Source organism: Quercus lobata, chromosome 5 (assembly GCF_001633185.2).
Source record: "Quercus lobata isolate SW786 chromosome 5, ValleyOak3.0 Primary Assembly, whole genome shotgun sequence".
NCBI lineage: Eukaryota > Viridiplantae > Streptophyta > Magnoliopsida > Fagales > Fagaceae > Quercus > Quercus lobata.
In genome coordinates, this window is record NC_044908.1 from 68,931,367 (window position 1) to 68,955,180 (window position 23,814).

Sequence of the window (23,814 nt, forward strand, 5' to 3'; positions counted from 1 at the left end):
CATGTTCATGCATATCACTAGATTTAATCTTAAATCCACATCAAAAATATGAAAAACATGTTTGTTTAGTAATTCTTTCAAATCCTTGAATCTAGGTTATCACTATCCACACACATTCACTAGAGTTCATTTTTTAATCCAAACGTCATGCTTAATAAATTGAATTAGGGTTTATCACATGCACACACATTAAATTCAACATACAAATTGATTGACATATTGGATGATGTGATATGAATGTTGGCCACCATAGTCTAGAAGACCGGTTTCACCGGGCAAGATGGGTGCCTAACACCTTCCCATCTTGTAACATAGCCTCCGAGCTTAGATCAAGGGTTAGTAGATCAAATACTTATCCATGTAATTTTTGATTTTTAGATTGTAATTAGGAAATAAAGCCATGTACTTTATCTTAGATTGTATCTAGGACCAAAACCATGTAATTTTCCTATGATCAATGTAAATTCAATTTCAAATTAATAAAATGAGGAAGTTTTCATTCATGGTTTTCTTATTTTTCCAATAATTAAATAAGTGGCGACTCCATTGTAAAACCCTTAATCTAAAGGGAAAAATATAACTAGTCGAACCTCCATTTTGAGAGGCAATAACACGACTCCACCCATTCACGTGGGTTTGGCCTAACACATCCTATAAAAACGGGCCGGGGGCGCGGTCTCTCACAATCGCAATTGAGAAATGGTTGGGTTTTGATGAATTTGACCGGATTTGATGAATTTTTTTTGGTTGGGTTTTGTTTCTGTGTTAGAAATGGTATTATATATTTGTTTGGAAGCTGAGAAAATGTGAGGAACAAGAAGAAAATGTGTTTTCTATATTATTTTCAGCAACACAACCAAACACTAGAAAATATTTTCCAAAACATTTTTTGGAATGCAACCAAAAACTTGAAAATATTTTCCTTTCCCGAAAATAGCATTTCCGGAAAATATTTATTTTCCGGAAAATATTTAACATAAACCTTCCGGAAAATATTTTACATAAACCAAACACAGCCTAAGTCTTGGTTCATTACCCCAAGTGATAGTTCTTCCACAAAGAAGTGTCATAACATCATCTATATGAGGAGTCTTGGTGTAAGGATAGGTAGGTCAAGACACAAGAGGAACATTGAGAACTTAAGAAACTATTTTCTTGAAACCAATTGCTTTCTTAGCACTTAGCTGCCCGACCCGCACCCCATGAGTTTGCAGCAAGACCACAATTCATTTCAAACAACTAAAGAAATCCCAAAATTGAACTAGAAATTCAAATCCGATTTGGACATTACAACACTCACCAATATATCCCATTAATCCATAATTCTCTTTGCCCCATAAATTTTAATCTTGCCTAGAAATTCAAAGCAGACTATACAACAAGAACACAACAACACAGTCAAAAGCACAACCCCTTATTAATGAAACAGTAATTCCATCATTTCATTAAAAGGAAATTCAAAAAAAAAAAAAAAAATCTACAGTTAAGAGCGTACATTTTTCTTAAGGGCCTTGGGTTCTTATAGTTGTGTAATACCGACTTTCGTTTCTTGCATAGGAAGGTATTTCCTTACGAAGAAGATCATCATAAATGTGCGTATATTACGAGATCCCTTTCCTATTAGAATTCTACTGATTAGGGTTAAGCGTGAGACACAAGTTGTTTCCATTTAGGATTCCTTGGAGGTCACTTAAGTCATGTGGATACCACGTGGCCTTTAGATCCGTCCACCTTATGTCCGTGTGCCTCAGATCCATCCATGTATGAAGACTTACTGTCCACATAGTCTAGTACCGTCAGGTCTACTTAAATGGATCCATTATCCCTAATTTTATACAGAAATACACATCTATTAATAGTATGCACATGGGATATAGGAAAGATATTGTTGCATACTATCCTAAACAACATGTAATTGAACTCAGTTAACTCTTGAGAGTTAAGGCTGTGTTCGTTTTGGGTGAAAATCACTTCCATAAATGCTTTTCCATAAATGCAGGTGTTTGGTTGCGCATGGAAAATAAATTTTCCGGAAATGCTTTTCAGTTGACCGTGTGTTGGGGTGTAAAATGATTTCCATTTTTATTTTACCTTCAGATATCATTTTCTGGAAAACAGAGAGAGAGCTGAGTGAAAGTGAGATCGCGCCCGCGCGCAGAGAGAGAGAGAGAGAGAGAGAGAGGGAGAGAGCACACCCCTCCGGCTAGCCAAGCTCCGGCCAGAGAGATCGCACCCAGAGAGAGATCGAACCCAGAGCCCACAGCCCTTCGACTTCGACTTTGAATCGCACTCAGATCGCACCCTTCGACTTCGCCGGCGAACCCAGAGCCCTTCGACTTCACCATTCGACTTCGACTTCAAATCGCACCCAGATCTCACCCTTCGACTTTGCCGGCGAACCCAGAGCCCAGATCACGCATTCGACTTCGTCGAGATCGTACCCCAGAATCGCACCAAGACGGCACCGATCGCACTGAGATCACAATTGAGAAATGGTTGGATTTTGATGAATTTGATCGGATTTGATGAATTTTTTTTGGTTGGGTTTTGTTTCTGTGTTAGAAATGGTATTTGTGGGGCCAAAGAACTTATGACCTAGCCCACTTTCCACTAGGGCCTAGGGCCCTTGCCGAGGAGGGTAGTTGCCGAGGACGAGTAGGGAAAGACCAAATAGCCTAGAGACGCAGCTGAGGATGACCCTGTCCTCGGCATCCGAAGACTCCGAAGGGAAGAGTGACATGTCATCAAGGGCCGCCTCCAAAAGACCCCCAGAAGAAGAGGCGAGTAGAATGAGACCCACGTGGGGGTACGGTGTGGAGGTGGTTCAAGGTAAATACGTCCCCTCCACATTGAATGCATCCACAAACGTCCCAACCATATTAATGAGAAAAGACGCCTGAACAGTGTGACTTCGGTTATTGCAACTAACAAAAAGCAAGGGGAAGCGGCTGATGGGACAGGTACTTGAATAGGCACTTGCCTGATCAATAGGTGGAGGGCTATGATCAGTCAAGAGGGGCTATATAATGTGAAGACTGATGCGCCAAGAAAGAGGCTGGGAAAAAAGGCCAAGAACCACAGCCTCCCAGACCGTCTCGAGGAGAAAGACTCCCCGAGCGAACATGGTTTAATTCTGTATGAACACCACGACTAAGCACCGTTCAGTGACCAAGGCCTAACCTTTTAAACCCACACTCTACAAATTATATTGTTTGGGCCCTCAACGTGCGAACCCAATACTGTTTTGGGGCCGTCGCGAATTGAGTCCATACAGTATTATATATTTGTTTGGAAGCTGAGAAAATGTGAGGAACAAGAAGAAAATGTGTTTTCTATATTATTTTCAGCAACGCAACCAAACACTAGAAAATATTTTCCAAAACATTTTTTGAAATGCAACCAAACACTTGAAAATATTTTCCTTTCCCAAAAATAGCATTTCCGAAAAATATTTATTTTCCAGAAAATATTTTACATAAACCAAACACAGCCTAAGTCTTGGTTCATTATCCTAAGTGATAGTTCTTCCACAAAGAAGTGTCATAACATCATCTATATGAGGAGTCTTGGTGTAAGGATAGGTAGGTCAAGACACAAGAGGAACATTGAGAACTTAAGAAACTATTTTCTTGAAACCAATTGCTTTCTTAGCACTTTGCTGCCCGACCCGCACCCCATGAGTTTGCAACAAGACCACAATTCATTTCAAACAACTAAAGAAATCCCAAAATTGAACTAGAAATTCAAATCCGATTTGGACATTACAACACTCACCAATATATCCCATTAATCCATAATTCTCTTTGCCCCATAAATTTTAATCTTGCCTAGAAATTCAAAGCAGACTATACAACAAGAACACAACAACACAGTCAAAAGCACAACCCCTTATTAATGAAACAGTAATTCCATCATTTCATTAAAAGGAAATTCAAAAAAAAAAAATTCTACAGTTACAATATCTTTAACTACAATTGTAACTAACTAGAGTACACAGAATTTTTTACTGTACAAAAACTTTTGTACAAAATTGAATTTCAAAGAAAAAAAAAAGTGACAAACCTTACCTGCATAAGAAGCTTGATACGTTCGAGCGGAGCCGTGAAGGTCTTGGCGGCTGTGGCACTGGAGCCGAAGAGCGCGGCTTCTTTGGGGACGTAAGCAGCTAAAGCCAGTGGGTGTTTGAGGAGCTGAGCCGGAGTCGGGTCGAACTCTTTTGTCTTTTCTGCCACTGAAAGGCAGGCGAAATTACAACGATTGCCATTGGCAGTGCCACTGTTAGCAAGTCTGTTGTTAGTTGGAAAAACACCAAAATATCTAAACGAGAGGCCCCTATTGCTTCATTGAGTCATCAAACTATGTTCCATATTTATCCTTGGGTCTTAAGAGACCTTATCAAGCAATTCAAAGCACACACGCACACTCTCCCTCTAGCCCAGCCAAGCTCTTTGAGCTTATCACTCAGGCCCGTAGGTCATATCAGTGGAGTATGCTCACCGATCTCGCTCACTCTCATTTCCATAAGCCACAGGTGCTTTTTCCCTCATGCATGTAATTATTTTTTGTTATCATTTTAGTTTCTTGTACATGCATTTGCATTTTATAATATATACACTCCGAGGCTTTTGTTTCAAGGGTGAGAGAAACCTAGTGTAGATTGACCTATTTAATTTTTATTTATTCTCTCAACATTTAAAATTTTATTTCTTCCTACTTGCATGCTCTTGTTAATATATATATATATATATATATATATATATATTTTTTTTTTTTTTTTTTTTCTGGGAAATTGTTGGAAATATGGGAATGGTGGGGATTTAAAGGAGGTATGAGATGTAGGCTTGTGCTTTTACTTTAATAAAGATTTATCGTTATTGTTATTTGGTTATTTGCACTTTTGAATTGGGTTTTAGTTTGTAAGTTAGTGTCCAGGTGGTTGGTGATGGTGTGGAACTGTTTTTGTATGCTTCCTTTGTCGTTGAATCAAGAAATGGTGTTACTTAGATGGACTAAGCTTCATTTTTTTTTTTTTTTTTTTTTTTTTTTTGTGGGTACTATTGACTTGATTTTAGCTTAAGTTTTTGAATTGATTGATAGAGCAAGCCAAGCCGAGTATGGTTCAAGCTTTATAATTAGCTACACTTGAAGGTTGTTATTCAACATATATGAGCAAGCTTGCATCAAGCTCAAGCAGAGTTTGAATATCTCATTAATCTTGTCAAGTTTGATAACTCAATGTTTGGCTTGGTTTGGCTAGATTAGAGCCCTAATCATTGTCAACAAATAACACTGTAATGGAAGTACTTACCCCAAAAAAAAAACTTTGAAATTATAGATGTGTTAAGTTGTCAAAATGGGATAAGGCAATGAGTGCAATCGTTGGTTAGTCATACTTAGCAAAAAAGAATCGGAGCTAAAATCCTCTTGAATTGATATTATTGGCCTCATACCAAGGTTAATGATTCAATTATGTATATGATCATATCCGCTAAAATATGATTAACTCAATGTTTGGCTTGATTTGGCTAGATTAGAGCCTTAATCATTGTCAACTGATAAAACTATAGTGGAAGTACTTACCCAAAGAAAAAAATTGAAAAGAAAACTTCGGAGGTAAAGTAGATGTGACAAGTTGTCAAAATAGGATAAAGCAATGGGTCTTAGTCATACTTAGCAAAAAAGAATCGGATTAAAATCCTCTTGAATTGATATTATTGGCCTCATACCAAGATTAATGATTCAATAATGCAAATGATGATATCCTCTAAAATGTGATTAACTTAGACCAGTATGCATGATATTCTTAAAAATCAACAAAATAAAAGCAGGTTATGTACATTTTGTTTTCATTATATAGTAAATATTTAAAGAAAATGTTTAGATTATATTGTACTAACAATATAAGATTATGTTAGACACTCTTCCTGTAAAGTTGTCACGATAATTCTGTAGCCCATGTGGATGGGTTCTAGTTCTTAATATAATTCATGTTTACCAACAACAACAACAACCAAAATATGTATATATATAAAAGATTCACATTATTGTACCTTTTATTTAAACTATAATGTAAGATTTTCATTACTAGTACATTAATATAAACCTATAATTACCCAATATGTAAGCATTATCTTTTGCCAATCTTGGCAAAAGTGTGTCATTTGTTTATGTTATATTGTTGTAGTTTCAGATATAATGTCAATTCTTTTACTCAAAGATCTTAATTAAGAATATTTTGAAACTCTAAAAAAAAATCCCTATTATGGGCAATCTAGTATAAACTATTAAATTACACCTTTACAATTATCTTTCGTAATATTGTGCAAAGGCAGAGTATTCTTAAAAATGACTTTATCTATAAGATTGAAAGTTGTCGGTTCAATATAAAGGTCCTAGTATGCTAACACTTGTGAGGTGTTATGAACATTGTGGACTCTATAAATTGAAACATGGTCTTAACAAATGCTAGCTTTTCCTAACAATGAACAAATCTGTTAAGAAAGTTGAGGACAATAATTACCTTTATAACTTTTTTAGTAATGTTAGGAACATCTTTTTTTTTTTTGTAATTGTTGATGCAATAAGTTGTAATTTAGATTGTGCATTACATATCTCTCATGGACTTGTAAGCACTCAAAACCTTATTTAAATATTCCCAACTTATTATAATAATAATAAAAAAATGTTTTTTTTGTTATTTATTTATGAATAAATTACATATTTGGTCTCTATCATTTACATTATATTTCAATTTGGTCCATTACTTTTTAATTGTGTCAATTAGACCTACAACCTTTAGTGTCGTATCAACTTAGTCTCTACTATTATTTTTTGTATGAAAATTGCTGATATGACTAATGGTCAAAATAAAAATTAATTTTTGTTGACATAGCAGTAAACTAAAATTTTATTTTGGGTGTTTGTAACGTTAGTAATTTTTATTTAAAAGATAATAGTAACTAGATGATTGTGAGAGAGACATTACCGCATGCTCCTTACCATCCGCCTCACCCACATGCTCCCATCCCCGTGGGAATTTTTTTTTTTTTTTTTTTTTTTGACAATACACAGTGGAGCAAGAAAACCTCAAATCAATTAATAAACTGATAAATTTATTAACAAAACAAAGGATAAATGATTAAATGAACAAACTCAGTGAGATGTGTGAAACATGAGAGAATGGATTCAAAATAGTGGTCATATATTCAAGAGATGAAGTACATATAAATACTGAAATACACATCAACAGAAGTTATATTAAACAACATATAACCATTACATTATCTATAGTTTCGAGTCTTTCGACAGAATCTTGACTCTCGAACTAACACCAGTAATAACAGCCAAAACCAATCACACGTAATATAAGTTACAAACTTTTAATAGCTTCTTCTAATGTGCAGCACAACTCGAAGCTAGCTTCAACAGATCGATAATGAAAGATTTCAATATGTACGTACACAACAAGTCCCTTTGTCCAGTGATGCACGACACGTTGTCCTGCTTATCAAGAAGTGCATGCACTTTGTAAACCAATCAATAGACAATTAATAACCCTTGAAACCATCCCAACTGAAAGACAAATGAACCACTGAATCCAAGTCAACTTTGCATCGGCTACCAGAATATGTGAAATTTCAATAAAAGCCACCTGCCCTAACAGAATAGCACCCACAGCCAACAAAAACAAGGGGTTACGAGGAAAGTGCTGAAGCACATTCTTAGTCCCCACTTGTCTTGCATTAATAATGTTACAGACTTGGCAGAGGACAAAAATATTGAAGATAATGGTATTACCAACCTTCTTATTAATGCCAATGATGGTTTGCCCTTTGAACTGGCATGTCACTAAGACGCCAAGTTGATACAGAGCTTGGATGACAACGTTTCGCCATATGGCCATGTTGATAAGTGGTTCAGTTTTTCTCAATGGTGGCTTTTCCATCAGCTCCTTTGATGGTGGCTCAGTCAATAATCCAAGGCCACCAAGAAGAGTCACAACAAAGTTTGCCCAGACTAATTGGATGGTCGTAATTGGAGAATTTCCACAAAACATTGTTGTGATAGAGGTTATCAACAACCCTGATATATTCATGGTGAGCTCAAGTTGCATATACTTGCGAATATTGTCATAAATACATCTTCCGCATCTGACAAGAGTCACAAGACTGTCCAAGAAACTGAGATTTCCATCCACGATGATGATGTCAGAACTTTGCCTAACCATTTCACTGCTAAAAGTCTGTATAGTGATCCCTACATCAGCTTCCTTTAGTGCTGGAATCACATTTCTTTTAATTCCAACCATTGCTACTGTGTGACCTTTTTCCTTCAAACATTGCACTAGAGCGAGCTTGTCAGAAGGGGTTAAACTTCCCATTAAGATGATTTTATCCACTTCATCCATCTGCTTTTCGTTGATGTAATTTTGAAAATCTTTAGCCTCGAGCTTCAATTTATCTGCATTGGGAAGTAGTCCACACTTGCAAGCTATGTCTTCCAATATTGAGACATCATCTTCTGAAACCAGTATGATATTAACTCCAGCATTTATCAAAGCTTCTATTTCTCTTTTTGTCGAGTCAGCTGCCTCTGAGTTTATTGATCGCCAAACACTTTCGTCAATACAGACAGTTGTGACTGAATTCATGGTGAAACAAGCCAAGGTTTCTTGAACAGTGGCCTTGCCAAATAGCATCTTCTTATTCCAATAACCAATGGCAAGAGTGACTACAAAAGGTATCCCTTCTGTTACTCCAAACAGAAACGTAAGAATTGAAGTTGATAACGTGGTGAACTTCCCATTTGGTGTCAAGAAAATTTTCTTACTCGTATCCATGATCTCTTTACTTGCAGCTGCTTTCCCCTTGAGGTCTGGGAGGTTAAAATGAAATCTTTTATTTTGAAGCTTAAAATGGAAGAACAACACTATAAGGTTGAGGATGGAGAGTAAAAGCCCTGTAATTTGTATGCTATTGTTCAGCTTATCAAGTTGCCCTGGTAATGGGGTCTTGTTGAGGGCGCCATAGGTAACCTGGTTCAACAAATCACCCAGTGTTGTGTTTATGCCCACTGATGTAACTAGCATGCAACCTTTTCCAGCAATCACCTTTGGACCATAGAAGAGAAATGGGTTTTCGTTGTTAATGATGGAGTCAAGATCATCATCCAGTTTTATGTATTCACCAGATACGAGCAAACCATCAGCAGGGACTAGAGATCCCCTCTCGAGGCATACTATGTCTTCCAACAAAACATCTGAGATGGATACTTTCAGCGACCTTCCCCCTCTAATGACCTCAACTTCCTCTTGGTGCATTTCCAAAGTATTCTGCCTTCTTGACATCTGCCGCGAACGTTCGAGCCAAAGTTCCCGTAAGGAATGAATAACCACAAGCACCATTATGAAAAGAATTGTGATGACACCTTTATGCCAATCGTTTGGGCTTTTCATAACGATCCCAAAGCCGAGTAACAGCATTGCATACACGAAGAGAAGAAAAATAATCCAATCATTGCATGTTTTCAAGAGTGATTTGAAGCAGCCTCGTGCAGGAGCCTGTGTTAGGGAGGGTGATGATTTAGCAATATCTATGCGTTGAGTACATGGATCTTGCTTAAGACCAGGGATTCTCTTCTGTAAATCAGTACCTAGAGCCTCTGCAATTCTTTGGATGCCACAGTTGTCATTCTCACCATTTACAGTAATGGAGACTTGAGCTGATGCAGATGAGATTTCCAAATCCTGAGAAATAACAATGAGATGATATATTAGAGTTTTGCAAATAACATAATTATTTACAATAAAATACTAAAAAAACTAAAAACTAAGAATACTGTAATAAAATAATTTTTAAATGTATGAATAATGCTATGAGACTCATTTTTAATGGAAAAGTTATTGAAAAGTGAAAAGTGAAGTTTGTGAGTCTCATGAACAGTGCACGGAACTCACTGATGTACACTGTACCTGTATAAAAGTCAACAACTGCAATTAAAAAAAAAAAAAGAAAAGAAAACGCGCAAACTAAAAAAGCAAACGTGAATAAGCTGAATCTAAACCAAAGTAGTACTTTTTAGCCTTTCAGGTCGTATTTTAATATATATGGTAAAAACATGTACCAAAAGTTCCAAAACACCTATTAAAAATAAAAATAATTTTAAAAAAAGAAAAGGAGAAAAAGAACTTAGGCAAGTTTAAAGCAAGGCAATGAGTCGAAATATGCCCCAAGATTTTCCAAGCAAGCCAATGACCATCATGTGATTGAGCCGAAGTATGCCCTAAGATTCAACCAGCGTCTAGACGAAGACGGTAAATATAAGTTTGTGAGTTTTTCACATTCCATGAAGTATTTATGGGTCTAATTAATGGGTGTTCTTAGATAATTAATTAACTATTCTAGAAAAAAATTTATACCATTTTTTGTAAAAAAATATAAAAAACTGTCATAAAATTCAATTGATTTTTTTTTTTTTTTTTATAAAAAATTTTCTAAGTTAATACCCTTAAACTTATGTTAACTTTTCTCTTTTACCTTTTTTTTTTGTTGCCTACTTTCAGCCTATATTCCACTACTTGAAAGCCTCTCTCGGAATCTACGAGGGCAAAAGATAGCTGCGATTTTTTTTTTGCCTCAGTGCTTTAGGTCATTTGAAAAAAAATAAACCTTGACCGTGAGTCCGTGACTTGTATATAGCTCTATCAAATCTACTTAACTATATATAAAGAGTCAAGGGCTCTAATAGCATCAGCAGTAGGCTTCTCAAATGCCAAATTATAAATTTCATTTGGCATTTGGGCCCAAATTGCTCCAGCAATTGGATGACTATACCTGGGACCAGCCAGATTTTTTTGGCATAGTGCTACAATGTGATCTCATATGTGAGATCGCATTGTAGCGCTAAGCCATCCAAAAAAAATGTATTTTAATGATAAAGTAGAATAGGAAAATATTATTTTAATGATAAAGTGTATTTTATTGTGTAGAAATATTATTTTAATAAGTAGAGTAGGAAAATAAAAGTTGAGATGCTGGGTGTATTGTAAAATGATATGGTATAATTGATAAAGTAGTTTTTTAGAATGATAAAATAAGATGAGATATAAAAACTGGTTGTGAATACTCTAACTATGGTACTTTTTGTTTATTCAAATTTTGTCTTTTTGTAATAAGTAAAAAAGGTGAGTTTGATGAGAAAGAAAAATTTTTAACATTAAGGTGCAGTTTGGATAGGGCGTTTGCGCGTCTACGTTTCCTCTTTCTGTGTTTTTTTTTTTTTTTTTCTCCCCAGCCGCAACTGTTGACCCGATCTTCTGTGAACAGTGTACTTGTGCGCTGTTCACGGGTCCCACAAACTCCACTTTTTATCAACTTTTTCATTAAAAATGGGTCTCACAGCACTATTCACACATTTAAAAATTATTTTACTATAGTATTTTCAGTTTTCAGTTTCAGCAAAATAAGTTCTATCCAAATAGACCCTAAATTTTTACAATAAAGTAACAAGTTATTATTTACTATTATTAATAATAAAAAAATAATTTTAGTAGTGGGTTTAAATTAGAATCATTAACAACCTACCATCGAAGATTTATTATAAAAGTATTATAAAAATATTATAGACGTAACACTTAATATTTAATACTATTACCATAACTATAAATAAATAAATAAAGTATTACAAAAAAATATTACATCTACAATATTTTTCAATGGTAAATTGTTATTTTAAATTGAACTTACCAATAAAATTATTTTTTTAACTACCAATAACAACATGTAATAACTTATTACTTATGATTTATAATAAAAATATTATGAATTTAGTATTTCGCTTGTGAGATATTAAGATATTTTATTGTCCTCATAATATTTTTATAACTGCTGAAATGTTTTTTTTTTTAAATTTAAAAAACAAATGCTTTAGAAAATAGAAAACTTATACTTTCAGAGCTTTATCTGCTCTTATAGTACGTGAATTTGCTCCTTCAGTTTCAAAACGATTTCGTTCCAACAGTGTCTTGCAGATATACTTGACGATGTCTCTACCATTAATAGAAAGAGTAAGCGTGTAATTCAAATCAAGTATATGACTTATAAGCTCAAACAAATTAACCAAAATTTCACTATCCACTACTATAGATCCACTCCACAGGAGGAAAAAAAAAAAAAACTTACTGCTTCTCCTGTGTCACTGGGGCTGAGATTGTCTAGAGCAACAGAACCTTTCTCAGATTCATCTCCTTTTCGATCCCGTAGCATTGAAACAATCCATTGCCAACGGTTTCGGGCACGGGCCTGTGTTGGGGAGAGTCTGTTAGATATGCTTTGAGAGCATAGATCTTGTTCAAGACCAGGGATTCCCTTCTCTAAATCTGTATCTAGAGCCTCTGCAATTTCTTGGATGCCTCCAAACTTCTGCATTGAATCCAAGTCCTCCTCGACCATCAAGGCAATATTTGCTTGTTGCAGTTTTGCATCACCAATACAATTGTTGGAGATTTTCACAGCCTGCAAAATATCAATTAGATTATATATTAGTGTTCTTGATATTCTTTAATGTTATGTTTGAGGGAGAGAAAGGAGTGGAGGATTTGGAGTAGAGTCCACCATTATTGAGGAGAACCCTTTTTTGTTCTATGGTGCAAAGGTGATTGATGGAAAGGGTTTCATACTAGTTGCATCAGTGGGCACGAACACTAGATTGGGTGATTTGATGAAGCAGCCCAAGACCCCGAAAAGACCCCCTTGAATTTTTCAAACATACAAAGTAGGCATGCTCAAGGTCTCTATCATTACCAAGATTGACCTAAAGGAAATACGAACTCCATCTTTAAGGCCTTTAAATTTTGAAACAGACAAAGTAAGCATGTAATTCAGATCAAGTATATGACTTATAACAAGCTCAAACAAATTAACCAAAATTTCACTATCCACTAATATAGATCCACACTCCACAGGAAAAAAAAAAAAAAAAAAAAAACTTACTGCTTCTCTTGTGTCACTGGGGCTGACATTATCTACAGCAACAGAACCTTTCTCAGATTCATCACCTTTTCGATCCCGTAGCATTGAAACAATCCATTGCCAATGGTTTCGGGCAGGAGCTTGTGTTGGAGAGATTGTGTTAGCTATGCGTTGAGAGCATAGATCTTGCTCAAGACCAGGGATTCCCTTCTCTAAATCTGTATCTAGAGCCTCTGCAATTTCTTGGATGCCTCCAACCTTCTGCATTGAATCCAAGTCCTCCTCTACCATCATGGCAATGTTTACTTGTTGCAGTTTTGCATCACCAATGCAATAGTTGGAAATTTTCACAGCCTGCAAAATATCAATTAGATTAAATATTAGTATTCTTGCTATTCTTTAATGTTATATTTGGAAGAGAAGGAGAATGAGAAAGAGGAGAGGAGAATAAAGGTAAAGGTGATATATCTCTGAATATCTCCATATCCTTCTCCATCCAAACCTACGTTAATTCTTGAACTCAGTTGACTTGAAGGCAGACACAAGCATCAAGAAAGTATATTCTGGTCACCTATTCTCCTCTTCTTTCTCCATATCCCTCCATCACCTCTTGAAGATAACTAAAGCACTTTCATCTACAAGTAGGGCAAAATATAGCAGCGGTTTTTCTTTCTTCTTCTTTTTTCATGGCTTTGGCATGTGAGAGCTCAAACAATAAGCCCGCTCAAAGAAATAAAGGTATACTTTTTGCCATATATAGATCCATGGGAGAGAAAATTGAAAACTTATACTTACTGCTTCTCCTGAGTCATCCTGGCTGATATTAGAAGTCCTTGAGGAAACTATGTCTAGAGCAAGAGAACCCTTGTCAGCTTTATCTGCTCCTGGAGCTATACTGGCCATTGACAAGACCGTTTGTTGCGACACTATGTCTCCCCCATGGCCATCACTGACCTAAAATAAGATCCAAAATATAAGCTTTATTTTTCAGGTATTAAAATTTTCAAGGAATTCAGAGCAAGTGCTTCAAAGAGAATGTTTCTACGAGTGTTGGAAAAAAAAAAGTGCCTTGACACCTAGACATTTATTCATATGCTTGAGCACAAACAAACCAAAGTTTCACTATCGATCCCATACAGATCGACCCAAGTTCCAAGGGAAAAACATATATAGAAAACATACTGCTCCTGTGTCATCTGGGCTGATATTACTGTAAAAGGAAATGGATGATGAGGCTGCAGGTCTGTCGAGAAAAAGAGAACCTTTCCCAGATTCATCTCCTCCGGGAGAGACCGTTTTCTGAGACTCAAGGACCTCATTTCTAGAGCTTTTGATGGTTAGCATTATTTAGTTTGTCTGAATTAGGCTGGAAAAGACTCTTTCTACAATAAGGAAACAAAAAATAAATAAATAAATCAATAGGGTTAGCCTAAACAAAACAGCTATGAAGAAAAGAAAAAGATTGAAGAAATAAACTGTATATATTGATGGTGAAGAAAAAAAGCATCTAGCTCCCAAACTATTCTCACTAAGATTATAAGAAGAAATGAAAGTTTTTTCAAGTGATTTAAAAGTAGCAACGTCGAAGGAATGAAAAAGAAAGGATGAAAACCGAGTAATTTGAAAGCAGCTTCGTCGAAGGAGAACGAGAACGAGAAAGAATGAAGAATGCTGGTGAGTGGTGAATGAATACTACAAGAAAAGGAGATAGGATTTATGGGAAAGAGAGTTTGTACTTGAAAAGGAGAAAATGAAAAGATAGTATTTAGAGATAGTAGAGCAAAGGGTGAAAGGTGAGTATAAATAGAGGAGCTGCTTTAACAGCTCATTCATAGGATGCGTGTGGCGCAGAGAATTTGTTTTTGTATACTTTTTATTTGAGTGTCCTATCTAGGAGGTTTCTAAACCATCTACCCTGTTTGAAAAGAATGAGAGCACGTACAAGATTCGCCACTACAAAAAAGGATAATAGTAATCCCACTACATTAAGTAAATGAAAAAAGAAATGATAGTGTCCTATCTGGGTGGTTTCTAAATCATCAACCCTGATTGAAAAGAACGAGAAAATGAAAAAAGAAATGATTAAATACGGAGCTTTCAATGTAGTAAGGGGGACATGTGTTTCTTTCCAGATTACCTTTCTTTTCACATTTAAATAAGGAGCTTTCTAAGAAATTAAGGAGAATGGTATTATTATTTAATCAAACTATAATCAATTTATCATTTACCTTCCGCAATCTCGTTAAATTAATTTCAAAACAATCTACCGGGTTTTGTAGTCCAAGTGGTACCTGATTTATCATGAAACCGTTAGCTCGGGGGTTTAAATCCCTGCACCCGCATAAACAATTACCTAGTAAAAAAAAAAAGTCTCAAAACAATCTTATTTGGAAAATTATTAGTTGTAAGTAAAAATAAAATGTCAATGGTGAACTCGGAAATAAAATGTCAATGGTGAACTCGGAGAAGAACAGGCTAATAAAGAATTGTCACCTAAAATTTGTTGTGAAATATTTAATAATAAAAAAAATTATAAGAAGGTCTATAGATAAAAAATAAAATACAACAAATTTGGCACCTATTGATGGAAATTGTTAATGCTATGTAAAAATGTAATATTAATAGTTAGTCAAGATGAAAATCAATATAAGTTTAATTAACACATTAATTAGTGTCAAAAATAGCACAATTTTTTTTTTAAGAAACAAACACACAAGAAAGAGAAAAAAAAATATACTCTAACATAAAATCAAAACATAAACTCCAATAAAAAAAAATTATGACAACTTTTATGAGAAAATTTTCAAAGTTTTTGTATACATATATAATATTGCTCAAATCACTAACACTTTTGAGAACTAAAATCAAGTCAATGAAATCATGTTGTCAACAGTGAGACATAATGGACCCTGACGTGAAAACGATCGTAATATACAATCTAGAATTCTTTTTTTTTTTTGGGTTAAAATACGAATTCATTAAAACTAAAGATTAATGTTCAGGTCAGGACCATGCCTGATCGAATACATGCCAGATAAATCAAAATCCAAATTATTCCTAACGTACACAGGCGGACAATCAAAAGATATAAAACAGGTACGGTCTAGAATCCTATATGTTGTGGATAGTGTGCTTTTCAGTCCAGCTTCCTCACGTAGCCACGTGTCCATTGTCACTAGCTCGTGGAGCTTAACGCGGTCGGCTAACCTATTTCATAACTCGACTTTTTCTCTCAATTTATTTCTTTCAAGCATACATCATTATTATCAATTTATAATAATTTATATTACTTATATATATATATATATATATATATATATATATATATATATATACTGGGATAAGCACGCCAATGTTGACTTTTTCACTACCAACGCGGTTTTAATTTTCTTCATACATACACAATGTTCAATTGGCTTGGGGTCGGCAAATATTTGAGCAGGAAAGAAATCCATTCTTTTACACAAAAATGTTTCACCTAATTGAGATATGAGTAGTCCTACCACTTTGCACTTTATCGTGTCAATTTGAGATAAGCTAAAAATTTTAGTTTATTTGTAATTTTAATTTATTTTTATTATTATTCATAAATTTTATTATATTTTTTAATACTATTTATGAGTTTCACTTTTCCTATATTATTAAGTGAACTTTGCATTGCCTTTTAACGTGGTAAAGTTTTCAATATTTTTAAATTTAATAAATAAGTATAAGGCACAGAAATTTCTAAAATCCTGTATCTTGTATGTGGGCTTTCAGTTTCTTGAAGCAGTGTTTACTACGACAGCAACAAGCATCAACATCCGGGAATATTCCAAGAAATCTACCTGTTGGTGAGGATATTGCATACATGATCAAGCCGTCGTCAATACTTCCGAGGAGGAAGAATTATCTCATACATTATACACCTATGCATGCGTAGGATTTTTAGTGCTAACTGTATTTGGTCTAAATATAAAAGGCTCTCAATAGGGTAAATTATTGAGTAAAATTTAGATATAATTACGTAGGTTCAGTTCATTAAATTTAAGAATGTAACTACATTATATTGAATTATCCTTGAAACGATAATATTGTGCTTTATTGAATATTACAACCATGTCTGTCTGGTAAAGATTATTTTTGTCAACTTATTTTACTATTTAGCAATTTTTGTTACTATTTATGGGTCTCACTGCACTTTCTAGTATTATTTATGAGTCACACTGTACTATTTAAGTTAACTTTTACATTTATTTATAGTACTTTCAATAAAAAAAATTTAGTTTCACCAAAATAATCAGATCTCAAACGGATATAATAAAAGTTTGGCTTAAAAATCTTGGTTGCACTAAGCCGTTAGGTTGCAATTTTTTTTCTAAAACTAAAAACAATTATTCAGTTGTTCCTACTAATAATGAGACCTATTAAGAAGTACATGGTGATTTTTAATTGGTTTCTTTTTTTTAATGCATCACATGAATTTAGAGATATGACATGGCCATTTATGATTGGACAGAGAACTTGATCGGTAACGTTATTCAAGTAAATTCATGTTATTCTTCTATTAAAATTTTTTTTTAAAGGTAAATATCGTGGTATTTGTAGGCCTCATCAATGGATAATGGGCTAGGCTTAACGGACTGTTGACTAGTTAATGGGATGGGTCGGGCTGGGCTGAATGGAAAAACCCTAACCCATGGCCCTACCCATGGGCAATGCCCACTTGGGCTTTAGCGGGTTAGGCTAGTGAGGTGGGTTTAATAGGCTACCCATGGACATTTTTAACAGGTCTTCAATGGGGTTATAAAAATGGCATAGGTATTTATAGGTTGGATACTTGAATACTTGAACACACACACACACACATGGGCTACCCATGGGCATTTTTAACAGGTCTTCAATGGGGTTATAAAAATGGCATAGGTATTTATAGGTTGGATACTTGAATACTTGAACACACACACACACACACGGGCTACCCATGGGCATTTTTAATAGGTCTTCAATGGGGTTATAAAAATGGCATAGGTATTTATAGGTTGGATACTTGAACACACACACACAAAAGAAAAAATGAAAAAAGAAGAACTGACTTTTGTATTGTTCAAACGGTAAGCATTTTTAAAGGAAATTTCCTTTAAGAATGCTCACCGTTTGAACAATATTTGATTCTTCAAATTTAAATATTTCTTCAAATATTTAAATATTTAAAGAATCAAATATCAATTCTTAAAGGAAATATTTGAAGAATAAAATATCAATTCTTAAAGGAAATATATGAAGAATCAAATATCATTTCATTAAGGAAAGAATTTTTTCCAACCAACGGTAAGCTTTTTTTTTTTAAAGGAATTATAGATATTTTAAAGGAATTTCTTCTATAATTGTAACTTGTTAGGAAAGAATTGGAATTTATCAAAGGAAATAATGACTTTCTTTCCAGAGTCACAGAGGTAGGGCAACAGTCATCTTAGGGTACATTTGGTACACTGAATGTGGATTACAACAGGAATGGTAATCTTTATTACCAGGAATAAAAGGTGTTGTAATGGAATAACTAAACCTTTTCATTAGTTTGGTTGTGAGTTCTAATATTAGAATAAAACTTATGATCTATTTTAGGAAATATCTCATTCATACAAATATATTTCCTAGAAAATAATATATTTTAAATTTTAGAGAGATGAGTTATTTTTTGATGATTTTTTATTTCCATAATTGTTAGGTGGATATGGAAAGTTTATTTATTTGGAAATATATTAATATTAGAAATTATTACATCTACTAAGGAATAACTATTACAACCCTTTTAGAGAGGAATAGTTATTCCTCATATTAAAGAATAGCTATTCATAAGGAATGACTATTCCTTGTAATAAAAATATAACCAAACTATTGAATAGCTAAACCATAGGAATAACTATTACATTACAGTGCCTATTACAGTCTACCAAACGTGTCCTAGTAACTTTGTTTTAAAAATCAAAACTACTAGACTAATACCAAAATATATATATTTATTATGCATATTATATCACAATCATTCCAAGTATTTAGTAGTTAGGTGTGTGGTCTTAAAGTTTTTATAATGTCTAAAGTTCAATCCCTCACCCACCCAACCCCCAAATTATTTTGTTATAAATTTTGGGTAATGAGTTAGGCTAACGGGTCGGGCTAATGGGCTGAGCTAACGGGCTGGCCCACCGGGCGCTCATGGGTAAAAAAACCAACCCATAGCCTGTCACATTGGGCTACTAGGCTGCCCATGGGCTTCAATATTACCGAGCCGAGTTGCCCATTAGCCTGGTGGGCTAGTAGGCTACTGGGCCAGCCCATGGATCATGGGCTATTTGATAACCCTTAGGTATTTGCTATTTTTTGGTATTGTAACTTGATTTGGTGTGGTGTTGGGCGTCATATGTATCAATGTCATGCACCGATCGACCTTAGAAATTTCAACGTCTTTTTTTTGATGAACCAAAAATTATATTAAGGAAGAAATAAAACTACACAGGTATATAAAGAGCCTTGACCCTAGTGATAGAAACAAAAACAAGAAGGCCCAACCTCACATCAAAAGAGTCAAAAGGAGTTGTTTGACGAAGACCACTGGCCTAAAACTAGACATGGCAAAACGGGTCAGAATTTTCTGACCCGACCCGACTCGACCCAAAAATACCCGACCCGAACCTGATTTTTTGACCTGAAATAAAAACGGGTTGACCCGTGACCCGACCCGCGTTTTGTGCGATTCAACCCGACCTAACCCGAACCCGACCCATTTTTTTAAAACTTTTTTTTTTGGGTAAAAAAATAGTGAAATTAAGACAATATTAGTTTAATTGTTTATTGTGAGCTTTAAGGAAACAATAAGAAAATGATAAATGACAAGTTATGATTGACATAAAACAAAGTAAAACACTAAAAATGAGATAGAAAATTTCTCAATTTCTGTTCTAGCTAAACTATTTATAAAGAAATTTTGTTTATCATTTACCTTTGGCAGCTTCATAAACTAATGATTAATAATAGGGTTACAACAATTTCACAACAATTTTATGTGGGAAATTGTTAATGGTAAGTAAAAATGTGATGTCAATGGTGAATTTAGATAAGAACCAGCTAATAATATATTATCACCTAAGATTTGTTGTGAATTTTAAAATTTTAAAAAAAAAAAAATGTGAGAAGGTCTATAGACACACAAAATATACAACAAATTTGACACTTATTAATGGAGATTGTTAGTAATATGTAAAAATGTAATATTAGTAATGAACTTGAATGAAAATCAATATGAGCTTACCACATCAATTAGTATTAAAAATTGCACATTTTCTTTTTTAGAACAAACACACAAAGAATTGAAAAATATATTCTAACACAAAAATACATTACAATCCCCACTCAAAAATTATAATAACTTTCAAGAAAAAGTTGTCAAAAAGTTTTTGTATACACTAACATTCCTCTTTGTGAACTAAAATCAAAGCCAATGAAACCATGTTGTTAACGGGGAGGCATAATGGATCTAGAGGTGAAAACTAACGTAATACACAAGTAATACAGTCTATAATTGTAGGTGTTGTGTATGGAAGGATATGGTGGATAGTGGCGTTTTTAGTATAACTTTCATCACGTAGTCACGTGTCAACCTAGTGTCCATTATCCACTCGTGGGGCTTAACACGGTAGGCTAATAACACAACTTATTTCCAAATGAAAAATCTATTACCACAGTTTATTTGACTTTTTTACTACCATTGTGATGTGAAAAAAAAAAATTGTAAGTCTATATGTAAATTAGAGACAACAATTAGGACAAAAAGTTATAAAATAGGGTATGATCCTAAAACTACTCATTTTATAACTCAACTTTTTCTCTCAAACCTATATCATCTTCAATTAATTATTAATATTAATTTTTTATATATACTAATCACAATTTATCATTTTATCAAACTATAATCAATTTATAAAATATGTAGTGGGCATAGAATTTTTTATATATTTTTAAATATACTCATTATTATGACTTTGAGGACATGTACGAATTTCATCTCATATATATATATATATATAAAAGCAAATGGAAAAGCATTTTCACCCGTTAAAAAAAAACGCGGGGGGGGGGGGGGGGGGGGGGGTGGGGTGGGGTGGGGTGTAAGCACGCCAATGTTGACCAACGCGGTTTTAATTAGTTCATACATACACAATTTTCACTTGGCTGGGGGTCGGCAAATGGAACCATTGCCGTGAATAATGGAGCAGGAAAGAAATCCTTCTTCTACACGAAAATGTTTCACCTAATTGAGATAACACTAGTCTTTTATCATTTTGCACTTATTTAAAATCATATACTATATATATAATATAAGCTAGACTTAAAAATTATGGTTGCATGCGCTAAGTAATTGTATCAAATTGCAACAATTTTTTTTCTCTAAGAATAAAAACAAGGCTTTAGTTGTTCTTATTGATAATGGAACCTACTAAAAAATAGGTGGCTATTTTTAATAGATCTTTTTAAAGAGTAATGTTAGAGATATAAATTTTTTTACAAAAAATTTTTACAAACTGCTAATGTAGTAAGTGATTATGGGTAAATAAAAAAGTGACATTAAAAATTAACTTAGATGAAAATCAGTAAAAAATTGACTACATCAATAATTTGTAAAAATATTATAATAAATAGTTTGTAATTTTAACATTATTATTTTTTTTTAATCATCATAACTACTTTTTAATGCACTACATGAATTTAGCGACATGACATGACCATTTATGATGGGACAGAAAACTAGATCCGTAACATAATTCAAGTAAATTCATGGTATTCTTCTATTAAAAAAAATTTAAAGGTAAATTCGTGGTACTTGCATTTTTTTGGCATTGTAACTTGATTTGGTGTGGTGTTGGGAAATATTCCTAGGTTGGAACATTGATATGAAATCAATGTCATGCACCGATCGACCTCAGAAATTTCAACGTCTTGCAAGTCCTGACCAAGACCAATCGCATCTTAATGATCAAGTGGACTCTTTAGTCTTTGCTAGCAGATGAGAGGATAAAAACTGACTAATTAAATAATCATAAGAGCTCATGAGTGGTAGATGGGCTGGCAGTGATTCTGATTCATACGCTGGCCCTGATATATCCAATGTCAGCGAAGGAGGAAAACAAAAATACTGGTGACATTAAATTTTATTTCGCAACTTTTTTTATCATTTAATTATAAATGTTAATCAAAGTAATACCACTTTTTCATATACTTATCATGAATAAAAAAAATTTCATATATCTTTTTTATATATATATATATATATATATATAAAAAGATTAAGTTACTTTATAAATTGAAAAAAAAAAAATTCTTTGGAGCATTAAGACATGATTTTTACTCACTTATTACTAACAATAGTAGTTTTAACCCGTTTGTACACATGGATAAATTTAAAATAAACATATTTTAACCTTATCCCATTTGTGCATTTTCCATACTTTGGTAATGCAATGCACTTAGACACCATATGTGTTTGCTACCATTGCCATACCCTGCTCAATATCATGTTTATACATCTTATTGATCATTTTGCATCCTTAGCATGTTATGTTTACTTTATACTTTGTAGCATTTTATTTTTAATGTGTTGTCTTTTGTTTGAGTTTCATTTCTCATTCATGTTATACCCCATGTGCATCCTATCCTTATTCATATCTTGATTTCTTTCCCTCCTTCTTGGAGTATTTGTCTATTCATGACAAAAATGGGGAGAGTATTGTCATTTCTATATGACTCTTATGCACATTCTCAATAGGAAAAATTCTACTTCTTGTGCATATGCGTAGGAGAAGAAATTTCATAAGAGAAATGCATAAACCAATGGGGAGAAGACATCCTTTTATAAGATAACCCTGTTTTGTATTGTTTTACATTATGTTTGTTTTCTTGTTTTCTTTATGATGCTTTAAGTTACTTTTAGTTTCTATACTTTGTTGTTCTCATTGCATCGTATTTGTGTGTTGGACATGCATACATCTTTATGCTATTATGTTTTATTGATTGCATGTCTAAATGATCATTTGCTTTGCTAAGTGATCATTGTAGTCATTTCCATATGACTGTCATGTGTTTGATCAAGTTGCTCATACATTTCACATCATGTTTACTTGGTTGTATTTTTGCTTGTTACTTTATACCTGTCCTTTATTACTTGTTTTACCTTGAGGGTCTAATGTGATTTGTGTAAGTGTTTTAGGATACAGGTATTTGATTTCAAGTTCATCACAGGTTTTAGATTTAGGTATGAGTGAGTTTTGCCATTGTTCTCATATTTTGTGGGATTTAATTGTAATGAGTTTAATATTAAGTTGGTGAAGATTGCTCAAGATAGTGAAATTTGTGACTTGATCGCGATTGACTCACAAGTGGACAACCCGTGAAAGGTCACATGAAAAGCACATGCTAGAAGCTGAAGAATCAAGTGTCAGACTATATTTCGTGAGTCACTATGCGACTTGGCTAACCCACGAGTGACCCGCGAAACTCTCTTCTTGGATAATTTTAAGTGTTACTCTTATATCCTTCACTCATACTATATATACCCTCATTAACCATAAAATTATAAGGAGACTATTCAGAAGAAAACCCTAGAAAGCTTTTTACAACACACTCACCTTGTTAGAGAGAGACCTACTCATCCTCAAGAGAGAAATCATTGTAATAATTTATCTTATGTTAAATTTTATAGCTTTGAAAATTATATTGTTAGTGCTCACTGATTATAGTATATAGTTTCATGGTATTTATTTTGAGAAACTTTGTTTTTCATTATTTGATCATTCTTGTTATATTATTATTGAAA

General features: G+C 33.8%; 1 protein-coding gene across 1 annotated transcript; it reads right to left on the reverse strand.

The window, feature by feature from the left end:
- Window positions 1-7,488: 7,488 nt before the first annotated feature.
- On the reverse strand, window positions 7,489-14,312 carry LOC115991014 (calcium-transporting ATPase 8, plasma membrane-type-like). Its single transcript, XM_031114769.1, has 5 exons — window positions 14,151-14,312; window positions 13,764-13,922; window positions 12,990-13,322; window positions 12,329-12,512; window positions 7,489-9,591 (listed from the first exon to the last, which is right to left on the reverse strand). The coding sequence occupies exons 1-5, from the start codon at window positions 14,310-14,312 to the stop codon at window positions 7,508-7,510; spliced, it is 2,922 nt and encodes a 973-aa protein (XP_030970629.1). The 3' UTR covers window positions 7,489-7,507.
- Window positions 14,313-23,814: the final 9,502 nt, after the last annotated feature.